General features: G+C 49.9%; 1 protein-coding gene across 3 annotated transcripts; it reads left to right on the plus strand.

The window, feature by feature from the left end:
* Positions 1-523: 523 nt before the first annotated feature.
* PRODH2 (proline dehydrogenase 2) lies at positions 524-12,491 on the plus strand. Of its 3 annotated transcripts, XM_060084918.1 has the most exons (11): positions 524-581; positions 846-1,108; positions 1,185-1,381; positions 1,473-1,611; positions 1,694-1,780; positions 7,005-7,085; positions 7,172-7,327; positions 7,432-7,598; positions 10,597-10,707; positions 11,094-11,179; positions 12,155-12,339. In XM_060084918.1, the coding sequence occupies exons 2-11, from the start codon at positions 935-937 to the stop codon at positions 12,337-12,339; spliced, it is 1,383 nt and encodes a 460-aa protein (XP_059940901.1). In that variant the 5' UTR covers positions 524-581; positions 846-934. The 3 variants fall into 3 exon arrangements, with proteins under 3 accessions (XP_059940901.1, XP_059940899.1, XP_059940900.1); XM_060084916.1 differs by lacking the exons at positions 524-581; positions 11,094-11,179 and having other exon boundaries at positions 935-1,108; positions 12,155-12,491; XM_060084917.1 differs by lacking the exons at positions 524-581; positions 7,172-7,327 and having other exon boundaries at positions 935-1,108.
* The last annotated feature ends 248 nt before the right edge of the window (positions 12,492-12,739 follow it).

The raw sequence follows: 12,739 nt of genomic DNA on the forward strand, positions 1-12,739 counted from the left end.
GGTTAAGAAACAAAGGACATAGAAGCCCCCATGAGCCCCTACCCAGTTACGACTCCTCTAGTCCCTTGAGGTAACCACCTTTCTGACTTTTGTGATAATAATTTCCTTGCTTGCCTTTTCTTTATAGTTTGACCACCCATGTATGTATCCCCCATACTGTATTGCCATTTCATTATCCCTGCTTTTGAGTTTTTTGAATAGAATAAGACAGCATGTCCTGTTTGGCTGTTTGGTGTCTGGTTTCTTTCACACACCACATGTGTGAGATTTATCCATGTGGTTGTATGTATCAGTAGTTTATGCTCTTTTCATTGCTCTGTAGTATTCTGTTGTATGACTATACCACAATGTATTTATCCATTCTCCAGCTGATGGAAATTTGGGTAGTTCCCATTTGGGACTATTACAAAGAATGCTGCTGGGAACATTTCTTCCTGTACATGTTTCCTGATGCCCATGTTCAAGTTCTCTAAGATATATACTTAATATGGAACAGATAGGTAAAAGGTTATGTGCATTTTCAAATTTATTCAGTAGCACTAGCCTCTCTCCCATTTTAAGATGAAGCAATTGCAACAAGAGAGCTTAATAACTTTCCCGAGATCACAAAGCCACACTGCCTTGCTCCCAGAGCCCACATTCTCACTTAACACCCACTGGCATATGATGGGCACCTAATAATTGTGAGCTGTTATTCTGAGGGTCGTTGGGGGCTGTTTTGGGGGGTTTCCTTTCCTGTCCCCGTTATTCTGAACTATGTCCCCATAAGTTAATAATTAACTGCCCCTCAAGGAGCCTGTGATCCTAAAGATTTACCTTTCCCTGGTTACTGTCTGGTTAATCAGTCACTGCCCCTGGCCGGGCAAGGGGCATTAGGTGGACCAGCTGCCTCCAAAGCCCCCTGACCTGGTGTGGAAGTGGCGAAGGATTCCTGATGCTCTGGACCTGTCGTGTGTTCTGCTCCCAAGCAGGCCCCTCCCCTGGGGGCTGGAAGCCCCTGAGCTTTGATGGTGGGGCCTTCCACCTCAAGGGCACAGGAGAACTGACCCGGGCTTTGCTGGTGCTACGGCTGTGTGCCTGGCCCCCTCTGGTCACCCACGGCCTGGCGGTGAGCAGTGACCATGGGGACTGGCCCAGGGAGTCCCCAGGGCCAGGCTCTGAGCCCTTGCTCCCTGTCACCCCAGCTCCAAGCCTGGTCTCAGCGACTCCTGGGGTCCCAGCTCTCGGGCGCGCTTCTCCGAGCATCCATCTACGGGCAGTTTGTGGCTGGTGAGACCACAGAGGAGGTGAGGGGCTGTGTCCAACAGCTCCAGACCCTAGGCCTCCGGCCTCTGCTGGCAGTGCCCACCGAGGAGGAGCCAGACTCAGCTGTCAAGACTGGGTGAGTAGGGGGGGCAGGGACCAGGGTGGCCGGGAGGCTTGCAAGAAGGGGGTTAGTGGGCTCCAAACCCTGACGCCGGCTGGCTGGGCAGCGAGGCCTGGTATGAGGGGAACCTCAGCGCTATGCTTCGATGCGTGGACCTGTCACGAGGCCTCCTGGAGAGCCCTGGCCCGACTGGCAACATCCTCATGCAGCTGAAGATTACGGCGCTGATGAGCACTCGGCTCTGTGTAAGGGACTGGCAGGGTGGGAGGGGAGGGGGTGGGCGCCCCCCAGGTCCCCCTCGCTACCCCACCTACCACCCCATTCCAGAAGGAGCTAACCTCACGCGTCCGAAGGCCAGGGGGGTCCTTGGAGCTGAGCCCTGAAAGACTGGCTGAAGCCATGGACTCTGGGCGGGTAAGGAGCTCAGGCTGGGGGAGATTGAATGGTTGGTGGGGAATGTGGGGGAAGCAGAGCCCCCTGGACTTGGAGGTAGCAGGCACCCGCCAGCGGCATGTTCAGAATGTTTAACTACCTCTACTTTCCAGGCTTAGAGTGATCAGAATAAGTGTGGCTACAGACCTGGGGCATGGCTGGAATAAATGGAATATGGGTCACCTGTGGACTCTAGGGGAGGGGCCTGGGGGCTGGGAGCTCTCAGAGGAGAGATTGAGACGGCAACTCTTTACCAACTAGAAGAAGTAATCAATATTTTATCAATCGACTCAGCTATGCTAGTGTGTGCTAACTAGCTGGCAGCTATGATTAGACCAATGGGTTTTGGTTCACTCGTTCACTCATTTGTTCTTTCATTTATTCTTTTTTTTTATTAACTGTAACTTTTGAAAAATATTTACTTTATTCATTTATTTATTTGGTTGTGCCGGGTTTTAGTCGTGGCAGGTGGGCTCCTTAGTTGTGGCAGGTGGGCTCCTTAGTTGTGGCACGTGTGCTCTTTAGTTGTTGCCAGCAGGCCCCTAGTTGCAGCATGTATGTGGGATCTAGTTCCCTGAGCAGGGATCCAACCCGGGCCCCCTGCGTTGGGAGCACAGAGTCTTAACCACTGCGCTACCAGGGAAGTCCCTCTTTCATTTGTTCTTTATTTCCATATCATATTTCTACCTTCCCTGCCATCAGCAGCATGTATCTCTTTGTTACTGTGATTTTGTTTTGCCAAGTATATGCTCTTTGGGGGCATTTTTTCCAATATTTTATTATGAAAATTTTCAAACATACAGAAAAGTTGAAAGAATTTTACAGTGAACACCCATATACCTGCTGCCGTTAACATTTAACTATACTTGCTTTATTTATTTATTTATTTATTTTTTAAACATCTTTATTGGAGTATAATTGCTTTACAATGGTGTGTTAGTTTCTGCTTTATAACAAAGTGAATCAGCTATACATATACATATATCCCCATATCTCTTCCCTCTTGCATCTCCCTCCCTCCCACCCTCCCTATCCCACCCCTCTAGGTGGTCACAAAGCACCGAGCTGATCTCCCTGTGCTATGTGGCTGCTTCCCACTAGCTATCGGTTTTACATTTGGTAGTGTATGTACGTCCATGCCACTGGGCATATACTTGCTTTAAATCTTATCTATCCTTCTATCCATTCCTCTATCCATCCATCAATCCCCATTGTTTTGATGCATTTCAAAGTAAGTTGCAGACCTCAGCACACTTCTCCCCCAAATGCTTCAGAATGCACATCACTAATTAGAGCTCTGTATTTATTTCTTTTCAGGTAAAATTTACATACAATGAAATGCACACATTGTAAATGTACCCTTTGATGAGCTTTGACAAATACACACCCGAGCAATTCAAATCCCTATCAAGGTATAGAACATTTCCATCACTGCAGGAAGTTCCCTTGTGCCCTTCTCCATCAATGGGGTTGGGTGGGGGGGTGGAGGGTATAGTTTTAAACGCACACAAGTAACATTATGTTATCTATGGCATTCTGTTTCTTACTTTTTTCACTGAGCACTCTGATTTTAAGATCTCTCCAAGCATCTCTGTGTACATCTAATCCATTTTTTAAAATATTTATTTATTTATTTGGCTGCTCTGGGTCCTAGTTGTGGCACACGGGATCTTTGTTACCACGTGCGAGATCTTTTAGTTGTAGCATGTGGACTCTTAGTTACAGCATGTGGGATCTAATTCCCTGACCAAGGATCGAACCTGGGCCCCCTGCACTGGGAGTGTGGAGTCCCAACCACTGGACCATCAGGGAAGTCCCTAATCCATTGTTTTTAATGGCTGCTTCTGGCCGCGTGGTTTACCTCTCCTGGGATGGACACCCGGTTGGCCTCTGAGTCTCCGTCACCCCAAATAATGCTGCCTGGGACCTGCTGAGGTTTCTTTTTTTAATTCGTAATTTTTAATACGTGTCACAGAACACATAGAAGCAGGACTTAGGGCTTCAAAGGATCAGCTTTGGAGTGTACCGAATTTCACCTCTTCGTGAACTTAGTTTACTCATGTGAGGACAGTGATGGTAATTTCTTCCCAGTGTGGGTTTAAAGACTAAAGACCCTGCCAGGCTGGCATCCACACGATGACAGAGGGGCCCTCATCCCTCTGTGTCACTAGCTTCCCTTGGCTTCCCCAACACCATCAGACCTGCTGTTCCTTTTCCATCTCTGCCAGCTCATTCTCAATCTGTTAGGTTTTACTCTGCCTGACTCTTAAATATGGAGGTTCCCCAGGGCGAGGTCCCGGCTCACTCCCCTCTCAGTCCTTACTCCCCTCCAAGGGGCCTTCGCACCCACCCCTACAGCCTGCTTCCCTGCTCTGCACTCATGATGCCTGCCTTCTGTCTCCAGCCCCAGCCTTTCCCCTGAGTCCCTCTGGAACCTCCGCCTGGACGTCCCCCAGACCCCTCACAACAACTGGGTCCCACACTGGCCTGTGTCTCCCCAAACATGCCCCCTCCTCCTGTCCCCATCTCAGAGCAGTCCTACCACCCCCATCCCAGATCCCAAGCCCCACCCATCCTTGGTCTTCACAGCCACTGGCTCCACAGCACGATTCATAACTGTCCTGTTCACGGCCATATCCCAGGCCATGGCACCTAGACAAGATGTGATAAACATATGTTAAATAAATGAGTAAATGAATGGAGCAAGTGAGTCTGAAGCAGTAAACTAATGGTGGAGAACTTACCACTCACAACGTGCCACGCACTGTCCTAAGTGGTTTACATGTGTTCAAGGGAAGCATTTACTCTCTGCCTGGAGATGCTGAGGTTTAAATCCCGGGTCAAGCTGTGTGATTTTATAAGTTTACTTATTTATTTATATTTTTGGCCACGTTGGGCCTTTGTTGTTGCGTGCGGGCTTTCTCTAGTTGCGGCAAGAGGGGGCTACTCTTCGTTGAGGTGCGTGGGCTTCTTATTGCTGTGGCTTCTCTTGTTGCGGAGCACAGGCTCTAGGCATGCAGGCTTCAGTAGTTGTGGCACATGGGCTCTAGAGCGCAGAATCAGTAGTTGTGGCACATGGGCTTAGGTGCTCCGCAGCATGTGGGATCTTCCCGGACCAGGGCTCAGACCCGTGTCCCCTGCATTGGCAGGCGGATTCTTAACCATTCTCCACCAGACACAGCTTGGAAGTCCCAAGCTGTGTGATTTTAGATGAATGACTTCAACTCTCTGTGCCTTCACCTCTGTTTCCCCCTCTGTAAAATGGGGATGACAATAGTCCCTACTTCAGAGGGTGGTGAAGGGTAAATGAGGACCTGAAATTGCATGTGGCACCCTCTTGGCCCTCTGTGAGGGTGGCGGCTCCACCAGCTGCTCACACCCCAGAACTCTCCTGGGATGATGCCCCACAGGGAGACAATTCTCTGATTGGGGAGAAGAACTCCACAGGTGCCCCTCACCCTTCCCTTCTCCTGGAGAGTCTTCTCCCCCAGGATGGGATCCATATCCATCCTGTTGACTATACTGGAGCCCTAAATTCCACCTGTTCCTCTTTCTTTAACTTCCCAATTTCTTTGAACCCAGCTGGACTCCCTAAGTCACCAGCAGCTCACATTCACCCTCGAATCCCCATAAGAGGACCCTGAACTAGGGACACTTATTATTTCCACATTACAAATGTAATAATCCCCTAAACGTTTGTTGAACATCTACCACGTTCCAGGTGCTGTGCCAGGGGTGGGGATGATGACCAAGATAAACAAAATCTCTGCCCTCAAGGTAATTTCTTGCTAGTCTGGGAGGCGCAAGAGACACTCAGTTGTTAAAACCAAAGCCCAGTCGGGGCTTGCAGGGCCTCGTGCCGGTGAGTGGGGGGCGGCGCAGCGCACCGAGCCAGGAAAATCATTCTTTTTCAAGTTTAGGTTCTAGTACCCCTCAGGGTCTCAGTTTCCTAATCTGGAAATTGGGAATAATATTTACTTAATTGTTTTAGGGGATCAAATTAATTAATGCAGATAAAGTAGGTGCTTTTGAAATTGGGCTCCGAGAGCTTCCCCCTATTAGTAAACCGCCTTTTCACCTGAGCTCTTTTGAAAGGTTTCTGTTTATTGTTCCCTTACAGTCAAATGATCTTGGATTCAGATGGGGAGAGTGGTGCAGAGACAGACACAGAGGAACATTGCCCTCTCTTCACTCTATCCATAAGTGTGTGAAAAAATGTAATAAATGTTTAATTGTACTAAAACAAAAAACAAAGCCGATATGTTACAAGTATAGACAGCCATTGTAGGGAAAAATAAGGCTGAGGAAGGGGAAAGGAAAGCCCCAGGAAGGGAGTTGCAAGTTCAAACCAGAGAAAACCTCATAGAGAAGGTGGCATTGAAATAAAGACCCTGCGGAGAGGTTGGAGTGAAGTAAGTGGACATCTGGGCGAAAAGTGTTCCAGGCGGAAGGAACAGCCAGAGCAAAGGCTCTGAGGTGGGAAGGTACCTGGCATGTTCAAAGACTAGCAGGGAGGCCAGTGAGGCTGGAGGGCAGTAAGCCAGGTGGAGGGTGGGAGGAGGTGAGGGCAGAGGGGTCAGACCAGGGGAGCCTTGTGAGGTGCAACGAGGCCTTCAAAGTTTGATGAGGAAACTGAGGTCCCAAGAGACTGATGCAAGGTAACACTTATGGCTCTTATTATGAGCTAGCTACTGTTCCAAGCACTTTCTAGATGCTAATTCCAAGTCACGTCACTCTCCCACTGGAAAATAGAGCTTGGAGTAACATCTGCCTACTAGAATCATTGTAAAGAGTAAATACATAAGGTGGCATTTGAAGCCACCTATTATTATAACATGTATTGAGTGCTTATCATATTCTGGCACAGTCCTGTCCTGTTTATGTCCAGGCACATCTCATATATTGACCCATTTTTATCCACACAGCAACTCCATGAGGTAGTTATTATTATCACCCCCATTTTACAGAGGAGAACATTGAGGCCCAGAGAGGTTATATGATTTGTTCAAGGCCACACAGTAAGTGGTGGAGCCAGGATTCAAACTCAGATTCTGAGCTCTCAACCATTGTATCAATATCAATGTGATACAGTTACTTTTCAATTTCTAAACTGTTTTTCCCTTCCTGCTGGTGGGGGAGAGAAGACTTAGGCTCTGGAGGGGTCCAGTAGCCCTGAACTGCTCTTGCCACCCCCCACCCCCCACAGGACCTCCAGGTCTCCTGCCTCAGTGTCGAGCAAACCCGGCATCTCCAGGCCTCCTTGAGCCGTTTGCACCGGGTGGTACAGGTAACACCTGCGGCCGCGGTCTGGCTCCACTGCACCTGCGTGCTGGTCGCTCCTGGGGGCCCGACCACAGCCTCTCTCACCCTCAGCACGCCCGGGCCCAGCATGTGAGGCTCCTGGTGGATGCTGAGTACACCTCCCTGAACCCTGCACTCTCTCTGCTGGTGGCCGCTCTGGCCACTCGCTGGAACAGCCCCAGGGAAGGCGGGCCCTGGGTGTGGAACACTTACCAGGCCTATCTGAAGGTGTGTGGTGCACTTGGGGCGGGGGTGGGGGAGGGGTCCGGGGGAGGGGACCGCAGGCCGGGGTCCCAGCACCTTGACCCGAAGCTGCCCCTGTGCTCTGCCAGGACACCTATGAGCAGCTGAGGCGGGATGCTGAGGCGGCAGACAGGGCTGGCCTGGCCTTCGGGGTGAAGTTGGTACGAGGGGCGTATCTGGAGAAGGAGAGAGAGGTGGCCCGGCTCCAGGGTACCGAAGATCCCACTCAGCCTGACTACAAGGCTACCAGTCAGAGGTGGGACTGGGGCAGGCTGGTCTCTGAGACAAACAATATTAGCATCTAACCTTTCATTAGCACTCACTTCCCAGGGAGCTGAGTGTCCTGTGTGGGTCTACACAACACTCCCTCTCCCCAGTCCAGGACACCGTCACTTCGCCCCTGAAGAGCAGCCTCCTCCTTGGGCTTCCTGCTCCCTTCTCTATCCCCCCTCCCCATTCGGTCCCCACGTGCAGCCAGAGGGAGCCTGCCTCACATCTTGTCCCTCCTCAGTTCAAAATCCTCCCATGGCTCCCAGTGCACCCTTGATAAACCCCAGATCCTTGCAGCTGCCTGCAATCCTGTCTCCTCGCTCACTTCACTCCAGCCACACTGGCCTCCTTGATGCCCCCCAGGGCCTTTGCACTTCCTGTTCCCAATGCCCAGAACCTTCTCCCTCCAGACAGTGGTGTGGCTCAATCCCTCACCTCCTTAGGTCTTTACTTGTTGGTACCTTCTCAGGGGACCTTCCTGCCCTCCCTATCAAAAACTAGAACTCTCCACACCCACTCACTTCTTAGATTGATTTTTCTTCCGGCGCTTATCAGCAGTTGAGGTTTCACATTCGGTTGCTCATTATTCGTCTCACCCACGGGAGCTTGGGCCCAGGAGGGCAGGGTCTTCTGATTTGTTCACTGCTGAACCCCCAGTGCTTAAAATTGCGCCTGCTGTGTGGTGGGTGCTCGGTACAGATCTGTTGAAAGAATGAATAAACAACCCAAGCGGTAGACACTATTATTATCATCCCCATTTCACAGAGGATGAAATGGAGAAGTGGAATCCCTTACCCACGGTCGCACAGCTAGTGAGTGGCAGGGCCAAGATTTTTGGCAGACTGGCTCTAGAACCCATATTTTTACTCACCTCAAATCATTGTGAGTTCCTTGGGCCACCATCCCATGGCCCTGGGAAGAAAGAATTTATTCTTTCAGGGAATTTCCTGGCAGTCCAGTGGTTAGGATTCTGGGCTTTCACTGTTTAGGGGCCCAGGTTCAATCCCTGGTTGGGGAACTAAGATCCTGTAAGCCGAGAGGCCGCAGCCAAAAAAAGAATTTATTCTTTCAGTACATACTTGCTGACCACTTGATTAATTTATTTTTCTTTTAAATTTATTTATTTATTTATTTATTTATTTATTTATTTATCTTTGGCTGTGTTGGGTCTTCGTTGCTGTGCTCAGGCTTTCTCTAGTTGCGGCAAGTGGGGGCTACTCTTCGTTGCTGTGCGTGGGCTTCTTATTGTGGTGGCCTCTCTTGTTGTGGAGCACGGGCTCTAGGCGCACGGGCTTCAGTAGTTATGGCACACAGGCTCAGTAGTTGTGGCTCACGGGCTCTAGAGCTCAGGCTCAGTAGTTGTGGCACATGGGCTTAGTTGCTCCGCGGAATGTGGGATCTTCCCAGACCAGGGCTCGAACCCGTGTCCCCCGCATTGGCAGCGGATTCTTAACCACTGTGCCACTGGGGAAGTCCCTGACCACCTGATTTAGATCAGGAACTGTGTTGCACCCTGGTTGCAGTGGCAACCAAGGTGGCCACCAGGCCCTGTCCTCATGGAGTTTTCAAAGCCCAATTCCATTTCACAGTGGACCAAGGAGAGGTCTGTAGAGTTGCAAGTACTTACCAAGCTTCCAGAGCACGTTGCCAAGCCACAAAGGCTAAGCTTGCATCCAAGCCCATGAAGGTTCCTAGGCACATTTGTGTCCCATAGGCTTAATCATTTGGCACCATTTTTTTTTTTTTACTGAGATATAATTCACATATCGTAAAATTTGCTATTTTAAAGTGTACAATTCAGTGGCCTTTAGTATGTTCATAAGATTGTGCAGCCATCACCACTATCTAATTCCAGAACATTTTCATCACCTCAAAAAGAAACCCCATATGCATTAGCAGTCACTCCCCATTCCCACCTCCCCCCAGCTCCTGGCAACCACTAATCTACTTTCTGTCTCTATATATTTGTCTATCCTGGACATTTCCTATTAATGGAATCATATAATATATGACCTTTTGTACCTGGCTTCTTTCACTCAGCATAATGTTTTCAAGGTTCAGCCGTGTTGTAGCATGTGTCAGTGCTTCATTCCTTGTTATGGTCGCATAATATTCCATTGTATGGAGAGTTCACATTTGATTTATCCTTTCATCAGTTGATGGATATTTGGATTGTTTCCACTTTTTTTTGTCAATTGTGGATAGTGTTGCTATGAACATTCACATACACATTTTTGTGTAAACATACAGTTTTCATTCTCTTAAAAGTTGAGTTCTCTAGGACTGGAATCGCTGGGTCATATGGTCACTCCATGTTTAACTTTTTGAGGGACTACCAGATGGTTTTCCAAAGTGGCCGCAGCATTTTAGACTCACACCAGCATGGTGGGAGGGTTCCAATTTCTCCACATCTTCTCCAGCACAGTACCATTAATGTTTTAATAGAGATTTTGAATAAATAATACATTCACATGATTCAAAAATCAGAATGATATGAAAATGAACACACCAACACAGCTCACATCCACTCACATCCCCATGTAATCATGGGGTCTCCCTGCCCCCGCAGGGGCACTCCACTCTCCTCTGGGTGTTCATTTAGCCGGTCCCCCACTTACAGACATTTGGGTTGTTACTAACCCTGCTCTGTAGACACTGCTGCAGTGAATGACCTTGGATAAATGTCATCTTGTGTGATGTGGCCCTTAGCTGTGACAGTGCCATTGTGCCAGAGGCTTTATGTCCACCCTCATCTCACTCCATCCTCACAGCAACACTGTTAGGTGAAGGTGGGTTGTTAAAGAGAAGAAAAAGGCTCAGAGAGGGGATGTCTCTCGCAGCGGAGGCAGGTGGGATGCAGGTACTTCCTGACTTCAGGGTCCTTGCCCTTAGGCACCCCACCTCCCAAGGAAAGAAATCTCCAGTCCCTGGGGCCTAACCCTCACTTAGCAGGTGTCATATGCCAGACCTTCATCTCCCTTCAGTTACAGCCGCTGTCTGGAGCTGATGCTGACCCAGGTGTCCCATCGTGGCCCCATGTGCCCCCTCATGGTGGCTTCCCACAATGAGGACTCCGTTCACCAGGCAACCAAGCGGTATGGAGTAGGGGAATGGGAAACAGGTGCCCAAAGGGTGGTGGACGTGGAACAAGGGGAGGGACAGTGTGGGCCAGTAGGTTCAAAGGGGATGGGGAGGATATTCAAAATATTTAACTCCTGCTACACCTGCAGGTCCCATAGTCCCCAGCTGAACAAGGCATTGCCCCTTATTTTCTGGGGCATGGGGAGGTCCCAGGGCTCCAGAGAAGAAGTAGGGGCTCACTGGGGATCCTTCAGGGGGCCCAGGGCAGTGGTTATTTATCAGTGAGTCTGGAAGTACTTCAATATTTGAATAACTAGAACAGCCATATGAGTGCATCATGGCTGACTTTCAGCTCTGGATCCAGCCACTGTCTGGATTGATGATGTGGCCTTTTCTGTAGCATGTGGGAGCTGGGCATTCCTCTGGATGGGCCTGTCTGTTTTGGACAACTTCTGGGGATGTGTGACCATGTCTCCTTGGCACTGGGTATGTGAATGATCCGTCCCTCCCAGCCCCACTCCCACATCCCACCCAGTCAGCCCCAGGCCTCATTCCCTCCCACACAGATCCCATCTTCCATTCCCAGACAATGCCTGGCCAGGCTCCCATCCAGAGCCTGCAGCTGGCAGAGCGCCAGACCATTCCAGATAGATCTGTCCCATAGCTGAAGGCCTTGCAGGCCTGTGTCTCTGTGTCTGCGGTCTGTCGTTTTCGTTGGTTCTTCATCATGGTATCTTGTCGCCCGTGTGCTTTGTTATCTTTACTGTGTTGTTCACCAGGGCCTGAGACCAGAAGATTTATGTTTTCTCCTGCCAGGTGCTAAGGGGTACAAAATCAGTGCACCCTAACTTCACAGCTTGAGGTTTCTTGAGATATCCCAGGGATGCAAATTGGGGCTGCAAATATTTTAGGGGACTAACCCATGGCCACAACCTATCAGAGATGGATTTCTCTATTTTTTCCCTTGCTCTGCTCATGGTCAAGGCCATTCCCTGGGAGTGAGGGAGGGTGGGAGGTTTGACTTCTTGTTATCTCTTACTTTGAGGGTCTAGATTTTTGGGTTCCAACTTAATCTGGGGAAGTTCTCCTTTATAACCTTTACCCTGGTCAGGCTTTGGGCCTCCATTTCTGTACCCCCTCAGCTTTGAAGTCATTAAATAGCAGCTCAATTTTGCCTTCAGGATAGAAATGCTTCTTGTGTAACCCTTCCTTCTCTGGATTCTCACTTTCTCTTAATTCTTGGATTAGTAAATTCCTTATTCTCTTGGCAGCATTTTCATAACTTTGAGAAGATTTTTTTTTTAATGTTTACTCCAGGATTTTTAGCTTTTTCAGTGGGAGATTTTGTCCAACCCACCTAGTCTGCCATGTTCTTGGAAATGGAAATCTCTGTTCCAGATGGGGCCTGGGGGAGCCTCTCCCCAAACACCAGCCCACACCCTGCAAATACTCTCCCTCCAGGGCAGGCTGGCTATGCTGTGTACAAGTCCATCCCCTATGGCTCCCTGGAGGAAGTGATCCCCTACCTGATCCGGAGGGCCCAGGAGAACCAAAGTGTACTGCGGGGTGCCCGCAGGGAACAGGAACTGCTCAGCCAAGAACTTCGGCGGAGGCTGCTGGGGCGGGGCCTGAGGGTACCCCATTAGCACCCCCAGGGGTCATATGGTCAATAAAGGTCCTGAGCTGCTGCCCAGGCAGCTGCCCTGTACGGGAGCCACCTCCTTGGGGAAGGGCTCATCTCAGCCTCAGCCAGCCCAAGCTAAGGGGCCTCTGTGGCTCAAGAGAGATCTTTAGATGACCCTAGAGCATAGCAAGGGCATTGATCAAAGACTAATGAGCTCCCCCACCAACCCTGAGGCAGATGATCCTGCGATGGGCCTGGGGTCAGCTCTACTCAGCCAGTTAGTGGCTCACGTGGGAATTTTCTTCACTCCAGTGGACACCCAGGTGAAGAGCACAGATGAAGAGCAGACACTGAGGCACTGAAATCTAGAGGCTGGGCTAAGGCCACACGTCCACGGAGGGACAGAGAGAAGACCCAAGCCA

The sequence above is a fragment of the Mesoplodon densirostris genome, chromosome 19 (genome assembly GCF_025265405.1).
Source record: "Mesoplodon densirostris isolate mMesDen1 chromosome 19, mMesDen1 primary haplotype, whole genome shotgun sequence".
In the NCBI taxonomy this organism is placed as follows: domain Eukaryota; kingdom Metazoa; phylum Chordata; class Mammalia; order Artiodactyla; family Ziphiidae; genus Mesoplodon; species Mesoplodon densirostris.

Excerpts from the sequence above, each read along its gene's own strand:
- PRODH2 (XM_060084916.1), top strand. The coding sequence starts at position 935 with ATGCTCTGGACCTGTCGTGTGTTCTGCTCCCAAGCAGGCCCCTCCCCT. Across the intron at positions 1,781-7,004 it reads AAGCCATGGACTCTGGGCGG|GACCTCCAGGTCTCCTGCCT; the intron begins GTAAGGAGCTCA and ends CACCCCCCACAG. Across the intron at positions 7,328-7,431 it reads CTTACCAGGCCTATCTGAAG|GACACCTATGAGCAGCTGAG; the intron begins GTGTGTGGTGCA and ends GTGCTCTGCCAG.